The 24051-nt window shown below is 37.6% G+C and overlaps 4 protein-coding genes across 4 annotated transcripts; 2 read left to right on the top strand and 2 right to left on the bottom strand.

Annotated features, from left to right (window-relative positions):
- Positions 1-275: 275 nt before the first annotated feature.
- LOC119987410 (glycolipid transfer protein 1) lies at positions 276-4398 on the bottom strand. The gene is made up of 7 exons (XM_038832352.1): positions 4240-4398; positions 3817-3946; positions 2547-2602; positions 2249-2379; positions 1804-1939; positions 1066-1197; positions 276-574 (listed from the first exon to the last, which is right to left on the bottom strand). Exons 2-7 carry the CDS (start codon positions 3932-3934, stop codon positions 539-541), a joined length of 609 nt encoding a protein of 202 aa, XP_038688280.1. The 5' UTR covers positions 3935-3946; positions 4240-4398; the 3' UTR covers positions 276-538.
- A 3185-nt stretch (positions 4399-7583) lies between these two features.
- LOC119995165 lies at positions 7584-8593 on the top strand. The gene is made up of 2 exons (XM_038841577.1): positions 7584-8518; positions 8566-8593. The coding sequence occupies exons 1-2, from the start codon at positions 7584-7586 to the stop codon at positions 8591-8593; spliced, it is 963 nt and encodes a 320-aa protein (XP_038697505.1).
- Positions 8594-13164: 4571 nt separating this feature from the next.
- On the bottom strand, positions 13165-14132 carry LOC120003148 (dCTP pyrophosphatase 1-like). Its single transcript, XM_038852069.1, has 2 exons — positions 13972-14132; positions 13165-13833 (listed from the first exon to the last, which is right to left on the bottom strand). The coding sequence occupies exons 1-2, from the start codon at positions 14110-14112 to the stop codon at positions 13579-13581; spliced, it is 396 nt and encodes a 131-aa protein (XP_038707997.1). The 5' UTR covers positions 14113-14132; the 3' UTR covers positions 13165-13578.
- Positions 14133-20187: 6055 nt separating this feature from the next.
- LOC120016915 (60S ribosomal protein L14-1-like) lies at positions 20188-23245 on the top strand. Its single transcript, XM_038869933.1, has 5 exons — positions 20188-20324; positions 20462-20563; positions 22498-22627; positions 22714-22826; positions 22925-23245. The coding sequence occupies exons 1-5, from the start codon at positions 20322-20324 to the stop codon at positions 22979-22981; spliced, it is 405 nt and encodes a 134-aa protein (XP_038725861.1). The 5' UTR covers positions 20188-20321; the 3' UTR covers positions 22982-23245.
- The last annotated feature ends 806 nt before the right edge of the window (positions 23246-24051 follow it).

Below are 24051 nucleotides of genomic sequence, written 5' to 3'. Positions count from 1 at the left end.
GAGTTGCTTTCACTATTGATGCAACTCGATTAACTGCATTTTTAACATCAAAACACAATTTTTTTCCCTAATTTTGCTCTCAATCAATTTTGTTAATCCATTTATATTTTTACAAAAAAAAATTCACCAAAAATTAATTGATATCAATAAAAAATATTCCATTTTGACATCACCCCACCCCAATATTTTAAGTGACGCGGTAAACACTTTTTGTCACCGCAAGTCAACTAACCTCACCTCATCACAAGAGGTCAAAACAAAACGCACTCACAATCGGACCCGTAAAATCAGAAAGGGTTTGCATTCCCATCAAACCACAAAATTAACTTTAGGTTTTGGGACAATCAAGGAGATACAATCAGTCAAATATCACTGAAATAAAATGGGGATAACATAAAAGAGATTGGCGTCATGGATAGGTCACTGCTGATATTATCAGTGATTTCGGGTTTTAAGGGAACAACAAAATGTTTAACAGTTCTAAATTAGAAAAAAGAGGAGAAAGAAAACCACAGGCATTCTCAATGCACCTCTCCAGTTATGAAGCTTTGAGACCATCCAAACCAACACTAGCCTGCATTAGAATAATCAAATTGGTGAGGCATAACGACAATGAATTCAGCGTTCAAACACAGTTAATAATTTATAATTATACTCTGTGAATTGACGATATGTAAGCCCCAGTATTCTCACCAAGTGCGTTAAACATTCAACCTTTTACTTCCTTTCTACGTCTAACAGGTGAAATTTTGGCTACACAGGACACAGCTGAGCTGCTGTTCCATCCACATTGTGACATAAGAACAACATTTGAGCCCCAGTTGTCTCCGACTCAGGTCTATTAAATCTTTTACCCCCACATTATGACTATACAGTGGAGCATAGATCAAGAAAACCGACTTTAAAAAAGAGAAATGCGTCCAAGTTCCAACAGCTTCCTTCCCAGCATTTTTTATAGTTGCCAGTGATTTCACGTTATGGAGAAAATAGTCAGTGGTTGACTCAACACAATAGCAATACATAGAACTCTGATCCAGTCAAGTAAGCTCTTGCACAAGTTCTTACCAGAAATTTGTGATTCTCTTCCAAAAATGGCGGAAAGTCAGAGCAAAATTTCTCCATATCAGCAGCAATATCGCCAGAGCCAGTAATAACTTCCATGAATTTCTTCCTATCCGGAGCAAGCTTCATGGCAACCTACAAAGGAGCATTGAAAAATAAGTCAATTCTCAGTGGTGCAGGTAGAGGTCCAGGTTCCCAGGGCAAAGAACTTGATAATTAGCAGGAAAGAACTACCAAAACAGGAAATGACTTCATTCCTTATATGCCGAATACAAGAAATAATTGTAGGTGGACTTCTTTTACCGCATTAAATTTCATAGGTCATGGTTTCTTGAGGAACAAAATGACAGGCTATAAAAGTACATAACATTTTCCTCGAGTTTCCTTATCAGAAGGAAGAGTAGAAGGGGAAAAGACGGAGTGATATGGCTCTCTTATTATCATTTACAGCTTTTTGAATGGTACTTCCCTGGAATCGAAAAAAGGCAGAGGGAAGACACAGTTGATTTGATAAGAAGTCGTTTCAATGCCAGCACAATAATATTTAGTTTGCATCAAAAAAATATGAGAATTATCAAAAGAATAATGTGGAATATAAAGCATATATGCGCAAAAACCTAACACCGGTAAGAGTCTAGAAACTCTAGCACACAAAATGTAGGGCAACATGCTGCAAGTTACCATAGCCAACGACATCAACTATTGTGAAGCAAAGAATGTTAATGAGGTACAGGACATTACAGTGAAACTTGAACTTGCAAGCCAGCCATGCCATTTTTTCAGTGTCTTGCCATAAGAATCTGTACAGGCTTGAGACATTGCCCAATCTGGATGCGCAAGCAAGTTACGGAAAAGTTCCACCAGAAAATCCATAGCTCTGAAATATCAAAAGGACACAATGTATAAGTTATTTGTCAGAATTTGGAAACATTATATGAAATTATGAATCATAAAATAATTTATAATATCACCAAATTCTCTTGCATTACTTGCTTGAATATAAAGAAGATCATGTAAAATGTCCTATGATATCCTTTTTATGTTCATGGAAGCACACATCACAAACACTCCAATTATAAGTTTATTCCACCTGTTAAAGTGCCATAATAAAAAAAATGTCCAAACAAACAGCCATATGAACCAAAAGTTGTGAACATGCGAAACAGATATCAACAACAATATGTACCTTGTTAACCACAGAAGACCATTGGTACAACTAGAGGATGATTTTGCCGTTTTAGCCTCAACCTCTTCCTTCACCATACTATACAAGTGTTCGTATTTAGATGGATTTGATTGATATTTAGATTCTAACCTCTACAAGGAAAAAAAAAAAAGAACTGTTGGCACACAAATGAAAAGTGAAAGGATGGCCATACACTATTTCAATTAGATGTAAAAGGTATGGATGTCATTCTGTAACAAACTTATCCTCAGAAAGTAAGGATACACAAGGCAAAAACTTAAGAGAAAAAAATTATTACCGATATATTGCCACCAATATCAGACTTTACAAGAGCCATAGCAGCTCCAAACTTATCTGGCAAAAAAATAAATAGAAGAATAGTTTAATAATTTAAGTCTAGGCCTGTAATTGTAGCTATATTGAAAGCTTAATCATTGAGAAGAAAGATCTAACTTGCAATGGCATACTAGTACATAACCAAAAATATCGTACTGGTCTGAGGTCAAGAACTCAAGAAATGGAGAATGTAAGATGTAGTGTGCTATAGCAAACTAAGGACAGTTTTCAGACTATAATAGTGCAGCCTCTTTCAAATGACTATTTCAATGTGGAGTAGCAGGAGTAAATATAGTTCTGTTTGTTATTCGTGAGACATAATGTTGCATCCTCAGGATTCATTGATACACGGTTCTACTAAGGTACCATCAACTATATATAAATCCCAGCAATTAATTTACTGAGCAGATGGTGGCTCAACTATATCAAGACAGATGCTTCTAATTAGTTCTGTACCTTGGAAAAATATAAATATCTAAATGACTTGAAACTAAAGCTTAGATTTTGAAGAAGTTCTAATCTAATTTTGGATAATGGTCGAGGGGAGACAAGTTAGACACCATGTCAACAGTTCCAACTTTAATTTTCAGCTGTTCACAAGTGAACATGTGGCCAAGTGGTAGAGTTGTACGGGTGCAACCTAGAGGTCACATGTTCAATTCTTAAAAACAACCTCTCCACCTATTATGTGGGGTAAAGTTTGCGTACATCTTGCTTGTCCCCGACCCCGCCCAATGCTGAAGCCTTGTGCACGGTAGTTGTTGACCTTTTTTTTATTTTTTTTATCTTTTTATTAGCTAAATCAGTATTGAGCAAGCTAAGGTGCCTTTTTATCTACTGAATTCTGATCTCTAATGTGCATTAAAATAATAGCATAAACAGGATATAATACCCATTTTTAAGAAATCATTTCTATATACAGTTATCTGAATAAAACATGTGAAGAGGCAGGTTATCATGGGATATATAGCAAATAAAATGTTCCAATGCAGGCCCACATTCTAAGACTCAAGTAACATCCACCACTAACAAAAGAACAATGGAAAATGTCCTTATGCATATGTGAAGAACCAGGGGAAACAGATCCAATGCATTGAACATGGCCCCCGAAGGGCCCGAACTAAAAATCACTGATATAACTCGCATCCCCAGAGAACTACAAAAACAATAACACGGGCGTTCTTGCATAGATCAAGTAGAAGTTGTTAGCTAACAGAACCAGGAAAACACACCGATAATAGGCAATATCATCTTGCACACATCCAAGAAAGGCTTAGTCAGCATTTCCCCTTGTTCAGATTTCACATGCTTCATCCCATCCAATGCCGGGGCAAACACAGTCCCCTCCATTTCTACTGTTCTCTGCAATAGCCAAAGCACCCCAAAAAATCATTTAAATTCTTAGCGATCCAGACATCGGAGTAAGATCATCCATAGTTTACCAGATCCACACAATTTCATATAAAACTTAATTAGTTAAGATTTCGTTCAAACTACAGAGAAATCGAAAAAAATTTGGTCAAGATCGGATACAAGTTATAATCAATGATGTAAATTAACAGAAGGAATGAACCGAATTTGATCGGATCTATCAAGAATACAAGATCAATAAATACCAAACGAAATGCTAAAGAGATAAAGTGAGAGATCCATACATGGAGAGAAGATTCGAGCACTTCACAGAGGAATGAAAGAGATCAGAGAAAAAAAAGCTGTTTGAATAAGAAGATATCTCTAGAGGATCAGATTCTGTTCTGTTTTGTTCGATAAACGATTGAGGCGTTGAGCTTTCGAGGCTTTATTTTACGGAGTAGTAAAATAACAAAATTAACTGCGGATAAAGTGGTTGTATCGGTTACCGGGTCCCGGGTTTCTGATGAAACCTTGAAAGCCTAGATAGTTTTTTTGTCTAATCTTGCGAAAAGATAGAGAAGATTTGAAACGTATCTCAGGTTTTTTTTTTATTATTAATATTCGATACCTTCATGACAATACTAACCAAACTTATACAGCTTGCAAAACCTAAACATAATCAAATTATGACTCCTACTTGTACATAAAGTTATATAGCAAACAAACACGTTATTAAATATCAAATATATTTCCTACTATAAATATAACTGTGCTTCCTTAACCAAACTCAACCACTTTGACTTATAATTGCTTCTGCCTTATTGCCCAAACTATCGTCCATGCAAGTATTCTGGGCTCCAAGCTCATTAGCTGTCTGACTTGACTGGGCCCGATCAATCCTCAACCTATACCTTCGAGCCCGATTGTATGCATTCTTGAGTCTACGCCCTTGATCTTCATCATTCTCATCCCCTTCAACAACTTCTTTGTCCTCAAAGCTGAATTCGGAAATTGCAACTAAAACATGGCCTGATCTTCCTAGGTAGCATCCTCATCAACTAATGACTTCCATTGCACCAACAACTCTCTCTGGAATCTATTCCCCCGCTTTACCTGCTTGCTATCCAGCACCTTGCAAGGCTACAAGATAACGCACCCATCAGAATCCATTAAAGGTAACTGATGTTCACTTACAACCGACTCTCTCCAAAAATTGCTTAAGAAAATCCGATCTCTATTTGAAACAATAGATCGTGGTTGGCCATGTAATTTCACCACATTAGTTACAAATAACTGGGCTACTGACCTAGTCGTATATGGATGCACAAAAGGTATGAAGTGGGCGTACTTTGATAATCTATCCACCACTACGAAAATCCTATCAAAGCGTTAGACCGAGGTAGTCCTTCAATGAAATCCATAGATATATCGTCCCATACTTGCTCCGGAATAGGTTGTGGCTGTAATAAACCCCCTGGCCTTCGTGAGTCACTTTTGATACGTTGGCATGTATCGCAACTAGCTACATATTTGTGCACATCTTTCTTTAAACCAGGCCAGAAAAATAAGTTGGAAAATTCTTACCCATGTACGATAGATACCAGAATGCCCACCAACCACTGAGTCATGGAAATGACTAATAATTTTTGCCCTCAAATTCTCTTGCTCGAGAACCACTACTCGATTTCTGTAGTACGGCAACCCACCTTTTGATTCAAAATCCAGCACTCTATCATCTCCTTCCTCTAGTTGCTTCATCACATTAAGACACTAAGAACATGATTTGGTGTGATCACGAACCTCCTGCCAAATTGCCCAAACAGGGCCCGATATTGCACATAGCACAAACTCCCGTATCCCTCCGCGATAATGCATCGGCCACCAGATTTTCCTACCCGGTCCATACTGAATTTTGAACTCAAACCCCGACAACTTCGCCACGAATTTTTGTTGGTCCATCGTAATTACCTGTTGCTCCAACAAATGCCTCAAAGGCTGATGATATATGACAATTAGGAACTTCTTACCTAGCAAATACGGTCTCCATAGTCGAACTGCCTCAATAACTGCAGCATCTCCTTTGCATAAACCGACCACCCTTTCTTTTTCGGTCCAAGCGCCTTGCTTAGGAAAGCTATTGGCCGACCTTGCTGAGACAAAACTGCACCAATTCCCCGCTCACAAGCGTCTATATGTACCTCAAATGTTTGCTCAAAATCCGGCATTGCTAACACCGGCGTGGAAGACATTGCCAACTTGAGGTTTTCAAAAGTCATCTCCCCCTTAACGGTCCAATTGAAGCCGCCCTTTTTGAGCATATCTGTAAGTGGTTTCGCTATCACACCATATCGCTCGACAAACTTTCTCTGATATCCGGTCAAGCCCAGAAATCCCCGAAGAGCTGAGACAGACTTTGGATTCGGCCAAGACTTCATTGCTTCAATTTTTCTTTGGTCAACTTGTATTCCATGCAGCGAAATGATATGCCCCAAATATTCCACTTCTTCTTGGCCGAATGAACGAAATGATATGCCCCAAATATTCCACTTCTTCTTGGCCGAATGAACACTTGGAGGGTTTGATGTAAAACCTATGAAAAGTTAAAATTCAAAACACCACTCGCAAATGCGTAATATGATCCTCCCATGATTTTGAATACACAAGTATGTCATCAAAAAAACCAATATAAATTTTCACAGATACGAACTAAAAATAGAATTCATCGTGAATTGAAAAGTAGAAAGAGCGATGCAAAGGCCGAAAAGCATTACCAAATATTTATAGTGCTTGTGGTGCGTCCGAAAAGCTGTTTTATTAATATCCGCTTCTCCTACCCTAATCTGATGGTATCCTGCTCCAAGATCAATTTTTAAAAAAATAGTGCCCCTCCAAGTTCATTAAGCATATCATCAATAGTAAATAATTTCTTTGCTTAATCTTGAGAAAAGACAGAGAAGGTTTGAGAAGAATCTCAGGTTTTTTTGTTATTAATATTTGATACCTTCATAACAATACTAGCCAAGCTTATATAGCTTGCAAAACCTAAACATAATCAAATTATTGATAGCTGTATAGCTGTGCTGATAGCTGTATAGCTGTGCTGTATAGTTAGTCAGATATGATAGCTGTATAGCTGTATAGTTAGTCAGATATAGCTGCTGTTAGTTAGTCAGATATAGCTGCTGTTAGTTAGTCAGATATGATAGCTGTATAGCTGTATAGTTAGTCAGATATAGCTGCTGTTAGTTAGTCAGATATAGCTGCTGTTAGTCATAATATTAGGCTTGTATTATGGAACAATATGATATTTAATAAGAGGTACTCTCACAAGGAGAGGGGGAGCAAAATTGACAGCAATATTGACATGGTATCGGAGCAAGGTTTCTGAACTACTTTGCTCTCTGATTCTTTGGTTTTCTTGGCCTTTTCTTGTGTTTAGCCCTTGATATCTGGGTCTCTTGGATTTTGGCTTGTCTAGGCTTGCTGTTGGAACGATCCTTATCTTTCTGTTCAACAGCTCTTTGATTTTTAGATCTACTGCGATTTGTTTTCTTGGTACTCTTGGTTCTTTGGTTTTCTGATTTTCTGGGTGCTGGCATAATTCCAAGCTTGCATTATTCTTGTGTTGTCAAATCATTGTTTCATCATGTCTACAAGCAACAATGATTCGTTCAATATTCGATTCACTGGTAAGAACTATTCCTCCTGGGAATTTCAGTTTCAATTATTTGTCACAGGGAAGGACTTATGGGGTCTAATAGATGGAAGTGATCCAGCCCCTACAGATCCTACAAAGTTGGCTTCTTGGAATGTCAAAAATGCTCGTGTGATGACATGGATGTTAGGGTCTGTTGATCCTCTTATTGTCCTCAATTTGAGGCCATATAAAACTGCGAAATCCATGTGGGAATATTTAAAAAAGGTTTATCATCAGGACAATTCAGCTAGACGTTTTCAATTGGAGTATGAGATTGCTTGTTACTCTCATGGCAACCTCTCCATTCAAGATTTCTTCTCTGGTTTCCAGAATTTGTGGGCAGAGTTTACTGACATTGTTTATGCTACAGTACCCGCTGCATCTCTCTCTGATGTTCAAAAAGTTCATGAGCAAAGTAAGAGAGCTCAATTTTTAATGAAGTTGCGATCCGAATATGAGGCCATTCGCTCCAATTTGATGAATCGTGACCCACCTCCATCCTTAGATGTTTGCTTTGGAGAATTACTTCGTGAAGAGCAACGTCTTCTCACACAAGCCACTCTTGAGCAGGGGAGGTTGGGTACTAATGCTGTTACGGTTGCTTATGCGACTCAAGAGAAAGGCAAAAATAGAGATATGCGGAAAGTGCAGTGTTACAGCTGCAAAGAATATGGACATATTGCTCTCAATTGTAAAAAGCGATTCTGCAATTATTGTAAACAACAAGGGCACATCATCAAAGAGTGTCCTACTCGTCCTCAAAAGCGCCAAGTCAATGCCTTTCAAGCTGTAGTTGGCACTCTGCCTGATGGACAATCTCCAGAAGGGCACAACTATCAATTTATTGCTCCAGCAGTGTCTACAAGCACTCCTACGGGTGCTGGGTCAGCAGTTCTTACTGCTGATATGGTACAACAAATGATTGTTTCAGCATTTTCAGCCTTAGGGCTGCAAGGTAAAAATAATACATCCTCTCAACCTTGGTTTCTTGATTCTGGTGCATCAAATCATATGACTAGTTCATCTCATATGCTTCAAAATGTGCGTCCGTACAATGGTTCATCACATATTCAGATTGCTAATGGAAGTCATTTACCTATTGTTGCTGTTGGTGATATTACTTCATCTTTCAACAATGTTTTTTTGTCACCGGGACTTTCTACTAGTCTTCTTTCGGTTGGTCAGCTGGTTGATAATAACTGTGATGTCCATTTTTCTCGTGATGGTTGTTCTGTGCAGGATCAGGTGACGGGGACGTTAATCGCGAAGGGGCCTAAAGTTGGGAGATTGTTTCCACTACATTTTTCCATTCCTAGTGTCGTATCTTTGGCTTGTACTACTGTTAAAACTAAGGGTGATGTATGGCATAAACGTTTGGGTCATCCAAATTCTCTTGTTCTGTCTCATGTATTGAATTCTGGTTTGTTGGGCAATAAAAATCATTTCACTTCCCACAGTCTTAAATTTGATTGCTCTACATGCAAATTAGGCAAGAGTAAAGTCCTTCCTTTTCCTTCTTCTGGCAGTCGTGCTAAACACTGTTTTGATATTATCCATACTGATGTTTGGGGCATTACACCTATTATTTCTCATACTCACCATAAGTACTTTGTGACATTCATTGATGATTATAGTAGATTTACTTGGGTATATTTTCTACATTCCAAGTCTGAGGTCTTCTCTGTTTTTAAGACCTTTTTGGCATATGTTAATACTCAATTCTCTTCAGGTATTAAAGTATTGCGATCTGATTCTGGTGGGGAATATATGTCTCACGAATTTCATGAGTTTTTGAAACAAAAAGGCATTATCTCACAACGCTCTTGTCCTTACACGCCACAACAAAATGGCGTAGCGGAACGCAAAAATCGTCATCTTTTAGATGTTGTTCGGACATTATTAATTGAGTCTTTTGTTCCATCTAAGTTCTGGGTTGAAGCTTTGTCTACTGCAGTTTATTTAATTAATAGACTGCCATCTCAAGTGTTAAACTATGATTCTCCATACTTTCGTCTTTTCCACGAGCATCCGAGTTATCATTCTCTACATACTTTTGGTTGTGTTTGCTTTGTGCACTTACCATCTCATGAGCGTCACAAACTTTCTGCTCAGTCTATTAAATGTGCCTTTATGGGTTATAGTGTTTCTCAAAAAGGTTTTGTTTGTTATGATCCATGCTCTAACAGATTTCGTGTCTCTCGAAATGTTATTTTCTTTGAGGATCAATACTTCTTTCCTACTCACGTTGAGTCATCTCCTACAGCAGCACTTCTTCCTACTTTTGATGACTTGCCCTCTCCTCCTGATCGATTCAAGCCTGGCTTTGTGTATAAACGACGTCAACCAACTTTACCCCTTCCGGAGATTGATCCATCACCTGAGACTGTTCAGACAGCTCCGCGACGATCTACCAGAGTCTCGCATCCTCCTGATAGGTATGATTTTTCTCACACGTCTCTCACCGCTACTTTATCCAATATTTCAATTCCTTCATGTTACTCCGAGGCTGTCAAACATGAGTGTTGGAAAAGGGCGATGCAGGAGGAACTTCACGCTCTTCAGGAAAATCATACATGGGATATCATTCCTCGTCCATCTACTGTTAAGCTCATTGGGTGTAAATGGGTTTACTCAGTTAAACTTTGTTCTGATGGGACTTTGGATCGTTATAAGGCACGGCTGGTTGCTTTGGGTAATAGGCAAGAATATGGGATTGACTATGAGGAGACATTCGCTCCTGTGGCAAAAATGACTACGGTACGTACAATCATTGCTATTGCTGCTTCACAGAGTTGGCCACTTCACCAAATGGATGTCAAGAATGCTTTTCTACATGGTGATCTCAAAGAGGATGTTTACATGACTCCTCCACCTGGTCTATTTTCTACCTTTACTTCAGAAGTGTGTAAGTTAAACCGGTCCTTGTATGGATTAAAACAAGCTCCTCGGGCATGGTTTGAAAAGTTCCGGTCTACCTTACTTAAATTTTCATTTGTGCAAAGCCAATATGACTCGTCTTTGTTTATTTGCAAGACCTCCGCTGGTGTTGTTTTCCTACTCGTTTATGTAGATGACATCGTGATCACTGGTACAGATTCCTCCTTGATTGCTCACCTTCAACAGAAACTTCAAGACTCTTTTCACATGAAGGATCTTGGTCCTCTTACGTATTTCTTGGGTTTGGAGGTTCATACTGATACTTCTGGGGTGTTTGTGCATCAACATAAATATGCCCAAGATTTGGTTGCTTTGGCTGGTCTTCAAGATTCTTCCTCGGTGGATACCCCATTGGAAGTCAATCTTAAATACCGTTGTGAGGAGGGCGATCTTCTCCCAGATCCTAGTATGTTTCGGCAGTTGGTTGGTAGCTTGAATTATTTGACTATTACACGACCTGATATCTCTTTTGCCGTTCAGCAAGTTAGCCAATTTATGCAGTCTCCACGACATCTACATTTGGCAGCAGTTCGTCGTATCATTCGATACCTGCGAGGTTCTTCGAGTCGTGGTTTGTTTTTTCCTGTTGATACTCCTATTCGTCTTGATGCCTTTAGAGATGCTGATTGGGCAGGATGTCCTAATACTCGTCGTTCTGTTACGGGTTGGTGTATGTTTCTTGGAGAGTCCCTAATATCTTGGAAAAGTAAGAAGCAAGATCGTGTTTCCAAATCTTCGACTGAATCCGAGTATCGTGCTATGTCTGCAGCGTGTTCAGAGGTTGTTTGGCTTCGTGGGCTACTCGCTGAACTTGGCTTTCCTCAATCTGATCCCACTCCTCTCCATGCTGACAACACCAGTGCTATTCAAATTGCTACTAATCCAGTATATCATGAGCGTACTAAGCACATCGAGGTGGATTGTCACTATATCCGAGACGCTGTGGATACTCGTGTGATTTCTCTTCCGCATGTTTCCACCAACCTCCAGATTGCTGATGTGTTTACCAAGGCTATGACAAGGCAACGTCATCAGTTTTTGGTTGGCAAATTGCTGCTTCTTGATCGCCCAGCATCAATTTGAGGGGGGATGATAGCTGTATAGCTGTGCTGATAGCCGTATAGCTGTGCTGTATAGTTAGTCAGATATGATAGCTGTATAGCTGTATAGTTAGTCAGATATAGCTGCTGTTAGTTAGTCAGATATAGCTGCTGTTAGTTAGTCAGATATGATAGCTGTATAGCTGTATAGCTGTATAGTTAGTCAGATATAGCTGCTGTTAGTTAGTCAGATATAGCTGCTGTTAGTCATAATATTAGGCTTGTATTATGGAACAATATGATATTTAATAAGAGGTAGAGAGGGGGAGCAAAATTGACAGCAATATTGACAATTATGACTCCTACTTGTACATAAAGTTATATAGCAAACAAACACGTTATTTAATATCAAATATATTTCCTACTATAAATATAACTATGCTTCCTTAACCAAACTCAGCCGCTTTGACTTATAATTGCTTCTGGCTTGTTGCCCAAGCTACTGTCCATGCAAGTATTATGGGCTCCAAGCTCCTTAGCTGCCTGACTTGATTGGGCCCGATCCATCCTCAACCTATACCTTCGAGTCCGATTGTATGCATTCTTGAGTCTACGCCATTCATCTTCATCAGTTACACTAAACACAGTTACACAGAGTAAGAGGACTGGCTTTTATTGTATCTGTATTCTGTATGGGGTGATGGAGGAGTCACAGGCTTACAACGCATCATGCCCATACATATGATTACATGTGGCGAGATCTTACTTAACGGGACTCACCAACACAAGATATTTACATTTTAGAGTTAGGCTTGGAGCAAAAAGTAAGCTAAAATCATAGGGGTAATGTAACTTTGTGTCAACAAAGTCAACTCGATCACCAAATATTTGTTAATTTGAGAATTTAAAGTTGAAAATTATTTTAATATGCATATTTTGATAAATTTTTGACTTTTTGAACAATTAAACTGTTAATGTGACACAAAACACAACAATTTATTTTCTTGTTGGTGTGGAGCAAAAAGTACACTAAAAAATAGGGATGATGTAACTTTTGGTGTCGAACAGGTCTAACTCTGACCGAATGCTTACTAACTTGAGAATTCAAAGTCAAAAATTTATCGGAATATTTATCAATATACATATTCCGATAAATTTTCGACTTTTTGAGTAGTCAAATTGTTAATGAGGCACAAAAAGTCAACAACAATCGATTATTTTGTTGGAGTGGATGGACCATGGTGGCATGGGAAATAAAGGAATTTTTTTTCAAAAAATTGAGATGAGAGGAATAATCAATCAAGTCAATCGAAGCCACAAAGGAAACTGTCCAATTCTTGAGTGAGATTTTTTTTTTCTTGCTCTCTCTCGCCAGCAAGTCAATCCAAGCCACGGAAGATACGTCCATCACTTCCATTTAACCTCTCCTTTGTTAGAGAGTGAGCAAAATAACTCCCAATTAAAAATTAAGAGATCTTAGCATAATCATATATCAAGATGAAAACACTAACACAAATAATTGTTTTTTTTTTTTTGAAATAAGGTCATAGATTTGATTGTATTCATATACCCAATAAATTAGATAAGAGAAGAGGCCCGTAGGCACTCGAGCCACAATAAAGATGGATTACAATCAAGAGGACTAAAAAAGAAAAAGAAAAGCACAAACACAAACACAAACACAAAATTGGTCATCGCCGGATATCCCTGGATGACACCGTATACCACTGGATATCGTCGGAAACCAAATGATATCGCCGGATCAAACAAACAAACATGAAAAGAAAAGAAAAAACGACATGAACAAAGTAGATATGACCGTTTGAGAACTCCTCCAAATAGATATGAAAGTAGATCAATTTCAAGATCCAAATCCAACTCCACGTATAGTTCACTGCAACCTCTCAGTTGGGTGGAAATTAAACATATTGTTTTTCCAAACTCATATAACAAAATTTGGTATAGAACTAAAGAAAAAGAAGGTTCTCTTCTCTTAGAACATCTTTGGTGGCCGGGTACTTGATAGAATTCTTAACAATCTTTTTAATGGCAGCATCAGCAAGATCAATGCCACATATATCAGCCAACCTAATAAGGTATAATAGCACATCAGATAACTCTTCCCCAAGATGCTCCTTTTCAGATTCCTCCCAATTGGCCAACCCTTTCTCCACCTCTCCTTTCCACTGGAATATTTCTGATAGCTCTCCTACTTCTCCAACCTTACATAATAAAAAAGTGACATATTAATGAGAATATGAAGATAATTTTACTGCCGCAGATGGATGGAGTAATTTACTACTGCTGCAGATGGATGGAATAATTTACTACTCTGCTGCCAAGGAAGATTAATTACATACCATGGCAAGAAGAAGATTTCTGGGGCTGTGATACTTCTCCCAATCTCTGGCCCTGGCGAATTCGTCGAGCTTCTTCGACAGATCTTTGAGACTAATGTCTTCTGCGTTCACTTCTTCATTGATCTCCTTTCCCTCTCCCATGCTTAGCTTGTTATAATATGCTTAGTATAACAAGCTTAGTTAGAGAGAACAGAGAGAGAGAGAGAGCTCTTACCAAATATATCCCACAAAGGGGAAGAATTTATAAGTGCAATCGTAGTGAACAAATGAAAGAAAACTCACATGCATGGTTTACTACCTTAGATTCCTTAGCAGTACCCACCGTTCAAAATGGCCAACATGATCAAATATTTAACTAATATTCCATTTCTAAGATTTGGGTCATGCTTATCTTTTGGTACAAAAAAAAGTTTTGAGCAATTCCTAGGATTGAACACCACTAAAGCTAGCTCATTCATATTGGGAAGAAGTCACATTCATCAGGTGATTCAACTACTGTTTTTCATTTAGGTGGCACATATGGAAACACCCAACTAAAATCTAATAACCACATAATTAACACGCATATACTTTCTATGGATATGATTTTTGCATCCAAGGTATTGTGCGCTCTAGTGTACCTCTACGGCCCTACGAGTACACTCTCCCCTCAAGGTTTTATTCTAGGAAAATATCTCGTCTCCGCTACTCGAGCTAATAACTTCTTTAGATTGGTTACTTGGATACTCACTTTCTCAATTTAATTAAAGAGGTTATATATGAGTACGAGCTAGTGGGGGAGATGAGATACTTTCTTGAAATATATTCGTGAGGGGAGAGTAAAAAGCCCATAGAGGTACCCAGAGCAGGTGCAATTCCTTGGATGCAACACTTTCTATTGGAGTCCACATAGAACTAGCATGCTTTGTTTGCCACTGCTCAGTGCAAAACTCCATTATTGTATTTGAATCTCCCGGTAAAAAAACATTCATTCCCATCAAACTCTTCTACCTCTGACCATGGGTAGTTATAATAAAAACTTAAACCATAAGAGTGGAGCATATAAAGTGGAAGACTTTGCAAGTCCTCTTTTCTTGGAGATAATATAAATTATGTTTGTGAATTATATTTTTTAAGCACATAATATCATAAAAAATCAATGCAATGATTCCAAATAAAATTCCTCAGATTTGTTCATGTATTCTATAATCATAAGTCCCTCACAATTATATTCCCTAGACTAATTCATATGTAATCACAAGTCGATCCAAATGTAATGAACAAAATGAGCGTTAGTTTAGATTGATAAGGAGGTTTAGCTCCATTTTTTTTAACCGAGAATGACACCAAGTTTGCCCTTTTGAAATTCGATGCGGATGTAAAATTGAGCCATTAGGTTTACGTGCACAGAAACTTCTTACCTGACAACGGGATAAGTTAAACTAAAGTCTAATGTGTGGCACAATGATATTACTCCCAGTAAAAATTGAACTCAATGCCTTCTGAGTCTAAATGGCTTGGCCCCAAGAGGTTCTACCTCCACTCTGACATATAGGATTCAAAATGTTCATTTTGATCCGAATCCTTATAAAAACTATTATTAAATGTAAACAAAATGATACATATTTGAAAGCATCCACAGTGAAGGCTCTTATGCACACTCTGCATATGCCTCTTAACTTGTGCACACATGATCATATCAAGTGCTTGTTTCCCTCACACCCACAAACTCATTCAACTACCAATTACCAACCTAGAAATGATGGAGGAGTGGGTCCCGCTTGTACACTATTCCCTTTCTAGAGAGTACTTCTTAATTGGTGGAGTGTTATCTAATTTTTTAACATTTTTCTAGTGTCAAATTATCCTCATTGTGGGACTCTAGCACTAAACATCTCCATAAAATGCAATTTTCAAGTGATTAGATATAACTCTCACCGTGGATGCTAGGTATAACACACATTTTAAGAAAATAATTGAATATATTAAGAAGATTTTGCTTTTAATTGGGACTCTACATCCACTATCTTTGTACTTTCACTAAATAAATTTAGTTGTGCATACAGCTCACAAAGAAATTAATTTTTAGACTTCACCTCAAAGAGGATTGAAGCATGATGGGACAACATGACTAATATACTCTTAACTAATTAGACCATCATTGAGGCCGCACTAAGAGAATTTCTAAGATCTATTGTCGCCCTAGTGAAGCAATATGTATACAAACAATTATTATATTTTTTTAGTGCAAAAATACTGTGAAATTAACAAGAAATCTATTTTAACACTTTAAAAAAGAATCGATAATAGTAATAAGTAGGGTTAATTATCCTTTATAGTACCGAAAGATATGAGTTGTTACAGTTTGGTCATCGAATTTGCATTTGTTTTAAAATCATCATCCAAAGTGAAAAATGAGACAAAATTATCACCCGACAGCTTTCAAAATAATAATAATAAAAAATTTATTGGGCTTGCAGTTAAATTTAGCGCAAACAATTCCCCTTGATTTGGCAGCCATTCCACAGTCCATGTTAAAGTTGTTACAAAGTAATCACTCGAAGTTCAAAAAACAAACAAAATTTTCATTCATTAACATCCAAATTAGCATTCACACCATTGAAAGTGACTAAGCCTTTACCAGAAACGTAGCCTAGAGGAAGAATCAACAGTTACCTCACCACAAACATATACCAGAGAAAGAAAAGATTTTGGTTAAGCTTTGTTCTCCGTCACTCTTTCTTCAAAAGTCGTTCCAGAGAAAATATTTTCAGATTGTGGTTTGTTTCTTCTAGAAGATTGATGGGTTACCCTAGAAGCCACATAAGCATGTGCTAACATGGAAGACAAATAAGTAACCAAGTTGGCATATTTTGACCAACATACCTTGACTTAGTGTTGCAAAAGTCGACCTAGTCGGCCGACTTGGTGGTGATCGGCGCTGGCCGCCGCGCCTAGGGTGTAATCAGGTCATTTAATCGCTGACACGATTAAGCCCTGACTAGTCTGCCTAGTTGGGGCTGGGCGATTTTTTTTTGGTAACTTGCATGTATTTTTTTTTAAATCATCCAAAACGACGTCATTTTGGATGGATTTTTTTTTAAAAAAAAAAAAATTCATCCAAAATGACGTCGTTTTGGATGATTTAAAAAAAAATACATGCAGCCCTAGACCTAAATCACGACAAACAGCTGAATGTTCTTCTTCTTACTCTCCATTCTCGCGACAGAACAAGCAGGGCAGCAGTAGCAGACGAACACAAATCGATTTGTTTTGTCATTAATAAGTGGCTTAAGATCTCAATTTTTTTGGTGATGGAAATTTCAGCTTGAAACATCTTAGGAGTTCCAAAAAGTTGCTAGCAGTGACGAACGCAAATCATTCATTGAAAAGCTTGATGAGGTTAGCCTTTTCTCTAAAAATGAAGTTATGGAAACTCCACATTTGCCTGTAATAATCGCTAATATTTCCTTTTTATTATCCTTGACAATTGAAAGCACGGTTGCTACTTGCTAGGGCTTGGGTCAGTAAGTGCTTCTTTGATGCTCTGTCTTAAGAAAACAACAAGACCAAATAGCAGAAGTTAGCAAGCATTAATATCTTTAAAGTAAATTGTTATACTGCATTATCATTATATATGTTGGTCTGACATTTTGGGCATATCTAAGACTGATTATATGTCGTCCAATGTTGGTGAAGCAAATCTTCTGGCTCTAGCTTCGCAAAATCTGTCTTTGAAAATTGAAATTCTGCTATTTTGGTTGTGTATTTTTAGGGATATGGTTAGTTCATTAGCCGCTGCTAATTCCAATGCTGGTGAAGCCACAAGTGATGTGAACATTCAAAATGCATTGAAACGTGCATCCGGTGATATTGGTTGGGAGTTTGACGAACTTGTTGATGCTAGTGCATTAGATAAAATCAAATGCAAGTTCTGTTTGAAAGTTATGTCCGGAGGCATCTATCGGCTCAAATGTCATGTAGCCGGTAGGTCAGGCAATGTGAGGGCTTGTCATAAGGCCAATAAAGAGGCAATAAAGGCATGTGTTGAGGCACTAGATGGTAAGAAAAAGAAAAAGACAGAGAAGCAAATTGAAGAGTCTGAACTTAGAAATGAAGTTTCAATATCCGATAGTGCTACGGAGATGGATGAGGATATGAAAGTCACGGGATCAAGGAGGAGAAGATGTGATCATGGGCCTATGGGTAGATTTGTGGAGATTAATTCACAAGCAAACAATGATTCTACAAAGTTTACAAAGCAAGCTAGTTTGGTTGCCTTGATGGACAAGAAGAAGGTGATCGATACGCAACAATACATAACACGGTAGGCCATTGAGAATGGTATTGCTTTCAATGTCATTCAAAGTGACAGTTTCAAGCTAATGACAGAGGCTATTGGGTAGTTTGATCCAGGACTACCTACGCCGAGTCGGTATCGCTTGGGTGGTCCATGTTTGAAAGCGGAGGTTGTGAGAGTTAAGAACGTCCGAAGAAGATGATGGATGTGACTTTGAGTCTGATAAAGAAAGAGATGTGCCTCTAGTGGAGGAGCAATATGAGATTTTTGAGAATGATGATTGATGAGTGATGCTTGAATGGATTTATGATTTCAATGGATTTATGATTTGTAATTTGTGTGTACTATTGGATTTGAATGGATTTATGATTAGTCTTGACTTGATTTTTAATTTGCGTGTACTATTGGATTTGATGGAGGAATGCCCCATTTGTGATCAGGGTGGAGAATGTGATCTTCAGGATCAGTGTATGGCATTTGGGTCTGAGTAATTGATACATCATACATTAATTGGATTATCATGATACATTGATTGGATGATTTTTTTCATTTATATTGTGTTTTTTACACATTTATATATGATATGTATTGCATATATATATATATATGTATATCAGTGGGTCTCCTATGCGCAGACCCGTAATTGGCAAACTATGCGGGCTTTCAACTCATGCCGTTGGATCATTCGAAGGGCTTAGATTAACATAGCTAATAAATAAATAAATAAACCAAAAGTTTAATTTTGCTTCCGTCTTGCACAGCTTTGCGACTTCTAGATAAGGTTTCCAATCTAAAGTAATGAAATGAAAACTTAAAATTGATTTCAAAGCTCAAACCTTTTCTTTCTTTCTAGGCAACCAAACACACAAACAACACAACTATTGAAATACTACATACTCTTGTGATTTTCAGTTGCAAACAAATGAAAGACCCAGACGAGAACCGGACGCGAGGAAGACAAAGGCAACCAAGACGAGACCCAGACGAGAGAGTTGAAATCGCAAGGAAGACCATGCAAAATTAGTGGGACGATGTGATTTCGAGATGGAAGAAGCTTCGTTGCAGAGTGTGCGGGAGATGGAAGGAGTTTCGTCGTGGAATCTGTGGGAGGCGGAGCTGCCAAAGTCACAAAGCTCTGTCTTCTGTCGAGATGTGTGTGGGAGACATAAGAAAAACGAGATTTTTTGGGTTTTTGAATTTTTATTAAAACTGAAAATTCCAGCCGTTGGATTGATCTAACGGTTGGTGTTGGAAGCCCGCATAATTTGCCGAAGACGCAGACGCGCACTTGAGAACCCTGTATATACATATATTTTAATTAAAAAACTCAAAACGATTAATCCAATTAATCTCCGATTAATCCCTAGTTCCCGTGAACCGTCTAGCGGCCGACTAGCGATTTTTGCAACCTTGCCTCGACTAAGTGCCACATCAGCGGCCCCCTAATCAGATTTGTGCGAAAGTTGCCCAAGTGACATTTTTATCTCATTTTTTCACTTTGGATGATAACTTTGTAACAAATGCAAATCCGGTTACCAAAATGTAACAACTCCTATCTTTTGGTGTCGTAAAGTATAATTAACCCTAATAAGTATTAACAATATTACACCCAAGCCACTAGTTGGAGTGGTAAGAATGATATGCATCACCTGGTAACCAGGGTTCGAATCCCCCATCGTTGTCTAAAAAAAAAATACCAATATTAAAATAGTAATTTATTATGGGTGAAATGTTAAAAAAATGAATAGGATTATTTTATTTATTTATTTGATATCTATTATCCATGTTGAAAATTTACTTTATGTAGAAAAAATGTTTATAAATTATTCCTTCGTATCCTGTTTCTTCCAGAAACCAGGCTAGAGAGCAAAATGTACGGGCGGGCCAAAAGCCCAAAACCGCACTCAAGGATCCATTAAACACGGGCCACAGGCCCACAACGGTTCAAGCCCTCCCCCAAGCGAACTATAATTATAATATAAAACCCTAATTTCTTCTCCCCGTTCCATCTCTGCAAACTCTCCGCCTCTGTCTCTCGTTACACACTCCCACACACTTCACAAGATCCAAAATGGTGAGTTCTTCTTCTCTCATTTTCTGTAACTGTAGATTTCTCTGTTTCGATCTCCCTGCACGCGATTTTCTTCCCTTTTGGGTCGATTGGGTTTCTTTTTTGTTTTATTTTTACCAAATTTTTTTATTCTGGTGCAGCCTTTCAAGAGGTACGTGGAGATCGGGCGGGTGGCACTCGTCAACTACGGGAAAGACTACGGCAGGCTCGTTGTCATCGTTGATGTCCTCGATCAGAACAGAGTAAGTCGTTCATAGATACATGTTTTTTATGAATCCGTTAGTATTCGTATCCATTTAGTTGTATATTTATAAAGAATACTATATAAATTCCATATAGTTGTCGCGTTATTGTGAAAGTTGAATTTTTTTGTTCAAAAAATATTTTATTTAAGTAACAGGGGGTGCAGCCCAAATAGATTAATGGATGAGATTTATATTTTATACGATCAAAAACATTCCCGGATTATGAACTCCAAAACTTAAAGCACTCAATCCAGCTATCTATGAAACTGTCTATGGAGAATTCCTTGTTTTTGAAGACTTTTATTCCTTTAAATCCAAATCATCCACGTCACAGACAGTAGGATCAGCTGAATAAAGTTCATTTGATGCTTGTCCCTGCCTATTGGACTTCCAAGTCTATTAATTCCTTATCCAGTGAAGAGTTTGTGACCCAACAGATGCTCACATCATCTAAGCATTTACCCAAATTATTATGGACCATGGGCAATGCAAGAGATGACTTATTAATTCCAGGTATGCTTACATAAACAACATCTATTCACCAGAGAGTAGCCCTTTCTTTGCATATTGTCCAGTGTTAAAATTCTACCCCATACAATCTCCCAACAAAAGAAAGCAGATTTAGGAAGAGTCTTGGACTTCCATATCCACGGCCAAGGAAAGCAAAAATTACCAAGATGCTCTGATCCTTTAGAAGCTCCTTATAAAAGGAACTCACTTAGAACAAGTTGTTGTTTGCTGGCTTCCAACATAGTTTGTCATCAACCATGGGATTAATTTTTGTATTATAAACAAAGCTCTAGAAATTTGTGAACATCTTCACTTGCCAGTCTTGTGAACATCTCAGATGAAAATAATGTTCCATGAGGTACCACCTGCAGAAGGCTGGTGTAATTGACTGATGGAAGCCTCCTTTAGAGAATCTAGAGTGTATAAGTTAGGAAATGATTCTCTAATGGTTGTGACCTGTCCAATGGTCATTCCAGAAGCTGATTGAGTAGCCCCTACCAGCTTGAAAATGAGTTGGACCAAACCAAACATCCCACCTTTCTTGATGATTATCCACATACTACATCATATCTCTGTTATGTTTTGTGGTCCAGCCATTGTTTTCTGTGCCATACTTTCAAGCAATGACTCTTCGCCTTTTCCGTGGTGGCAAACCTCCATAACTATTTAGCAGTTAAAGCCTTGTTGAAGGTGATCATACATTTGATCCCGAGGTCTCCAACTTCTTGGAACTTGACACAGTTCCAATTCACCATAGTGTTACCTCACAAAAATCTGCACATGATTGATTCGGTTCTTGCCGTGATGATGGACGGGATGGGGAGAATAGACATCATATAAACAGGGAGGTTAGAGAAAATAATATGGAAGTTGGATTATTGATCTTAACTTATATTAAGATGACATGTAGAAGCTCCCTAGCTAGTGCTAGTTATCTATTGCTGTGTATGATTAGGAGCCCCTTTTGTGTTCTGCACTGAATCGTGTATAATGATAATTGAAGCAAATTTTATGCGGTCCACACAAAAACATTGATATTTGGAGATACAGTAGAAGTATACTCATCAGCTCCCCTTGGATTACTTGAGATTGTAGTCCATGGTAGCACCGTGATCAATATGCTCTGAAGTAATATGTCCCTCTTTATGCAGTAAGAAAAAGTAATATGCTCTCAAGCTGTATTAACATGTTGATAATTATTGGAGGCTGGGAGATGTCTGTGCATTGTGCTATGTACAATGAAGTGGTGCTTTTAATTAAATGGTACTCTATCAGCCATTTTTATGTTTCATGAGTATGTTTCTGTTGGCTCTATGTCTGTTCTGTCAGCGTTGCTGCTCAAAGATTTTTACACTACTTTTCTTTCCATGCTGAAAGTGTTTTTCATCTTGTCATGAATTTTATTTCCCGTCTGTTGACAGGCCCTGGTTGATGCTCCAGATATGGTTAGAACCCAAGTTAATTTCAAGAGGTTGTCTCTAACTGACATCAAGATTGAGATTAACCGGGTGCCCAAGAAGAAGAACCTGATTGATGCTATGGAGAAGGCTGGTTGGTCCAATTAATCTTTTAGTAAGATTTACATACATCTGTTTCATACTTCATATTTATTTGATTTTGCATTTCTTGGACTGCAGATGTTAAGAGCAAGTGGGAGAACAGCTCTTGGGGTAGGAAGCTCATTGTTCAGAAGAGAAGGGCATCTCTTAATGACTTTGATAGATTTAAAATTATGTTGGCCAAGATCAAGGTATATCCCTTTTGTGAATTTGCGTTGTAGAGATTTTTGTATATTTTAGGGTCTTGTACGCAAGCTTATACATCTTGTAAACTTGTGTGCATGTGCAGAGGTCTGGATTGGTGAAGCAAGAACTTGCGAAACTGAAAAAGGAAAATGCATCCTAGTCGACATTTATAAGAACTTCCCAGTTTTGTTTGCGGTGTTCCTTGAGATGATGTTTTTGTATCTTACTCATTTTTCTTGTTTAATTTAGAGAGACCATCAATCTGAGAATTTAGCAAAAATGAGATTTTGCAACCTGTTTAATGTGACCTATTCTGTCATGTGGTTCTTGCACTTCAACTTTATGTGGTGGTGATGGCCTTTTAGCATTTATTTTATGATATTCTTATTCCTCTTCAAATTGATTATTCAGCTTTGAAGACCTAGTATTTTGTTCTAATATATTTCCTAATCTTGATACTGCTCAAGTTCAGAAAATTGTGCTTTTATAAGTGGTTTAAGTCTGTTTTTGTTTGAATCCAAAGTTTGTCATTGCTATGGTGTGAATTTTGTGGAAGTTTACAGGTTATCTGTTTGGAGTTTGATGCTGAATGGTTTTTCTTATTCCCTCAGTGAGTGGGTTATCTAGTTTGTACCATTTTGGAAGCTGTTGTAATATGATAGTATAGCATTGTTACACTAGGTGTGATTTGTAAAACTTGCTGCCTGAAATATTATTTTACTTTGAAATTGGTATTTTAGACAAATTATATTACACGAATTAACCTTTTGAAAATGTATTCTTTGTTTTGCAACCATCAAGGTCATTAATGCCCTGCTTGTTGGACTTAATTTCGTTATTTAAGTTACTGAAGCTAAAGTCAATCTGCATACGATATGTAGAATCATGCTCATATAAATGTATAAGGTATTTCCAGAAGGAATGATTTTGAAAGTACATTGCTTAGAGTAAGCATGGTTCTATGTGACATTTATTTTAGAGAATTGTCACAGTAATGATTATTTACATTTAGGAAATCACTATTCATATCTCTAAAAAGAAAATATATTTTCACATCTCTAAAAATAAGATATAATCTCTCCTCTATTATTTTAATGATGAAGAGAATATGATAGATAATATGATGTAGTGTTGATTGGATAAAATATTTATAAATTCATAAAATAGACAACATTGTCATTATTTGAATGATGTATAGAATATAATATATAATCTGATGTTGTGTTGGTT

This window comes from Tripterygium wilfordii, chromosome 1 (genome assembly GCF_013401445.1).
Source record: "Tripterygium wilfordii isolate XIE 37 chromosome 1, ASM1340144v1, whole genome shotgun sequence".
Classification (NCBI taxonomy): Eukaryota; Viridiplantae; Streptophyta; class Magnoliopsida; order Celastrales; family Celastraceae; genus Tripterygium; species Tripterygium wilfordii.
This window is presented reverse-complemented; position numbering and strand designations above follow the sequence as displayed.

Excerpts from the sequence above, each read along its gene's own strand:
- LOC120016915 (XM_038869933.1), top strand. Across the intron at positions 22,628-22,713 it reads TGATGCTATGGAGAAGGCTG|ATGTTAAGAGCAAGTGGGAG; the intron begins GTTGGTCCAATT and ends CTTGGACTGCAG. Across the intron at positions 22,827-22,924 it reads TTATGTTGGCCAAGATCAAG|AGGTCTGGATTGGTGAAGCA; the intron begins GTATATCCCTTT and ends GTGCATGTGCAG.
- LOC119987410 (XM_038832352.1), bottom strand. The coding sequence starts at position 3,934 with ATGGAGGGGACTGTGTTTGCCCCGGCATTGGATGGGATGAAGCATGTG. Across the intron at positions 2,380-2,546 it reads ATATTGGTGGCAATATATCG|AGGTTAGAATCTAAATATCA; the intron begins GTAATAATTTTT and ends TTTTCCTTGTAG. Across the intron at positions 1,940-2,248 it reads GGTCTTCTGTGGTTAACAAG|AGCTATGGATTTTCTGGTGG; the intron begins GTACATATTGTT and ends TTGATATTTCAG.
- LOC120003148 (XM_038852069.1), bottom strand. The coding sequence starts at position 14,112 with ATGGGAGAGGGAAAGGAGATCAATGAAGAAGTGAACGCAGAAGACATT. Across the intron at positions 13,834-13,971 it reads GAAATCTTCTTCTTGCCATG|GTTGGAGAAGTAGGAGAGCT; the intron begins GTATGTAATTAA and ends TTATTATGTAAG.
- LOC119995165 (XM_038841577.1), top strand. The coding sequence starts at position 7,584 with ATGTCTACAAGCAACAATGATTCGTTCAATATTCGATTCACTGGTAAG. Across the intron at positions 8,519-8,565 it reads AGCACTCCTACGGGTGCTGG|CATTTTCAGCCTTAGGGCTG; the intron begins GTCAGCAGTTCT and ends TGATTGTTTCAG.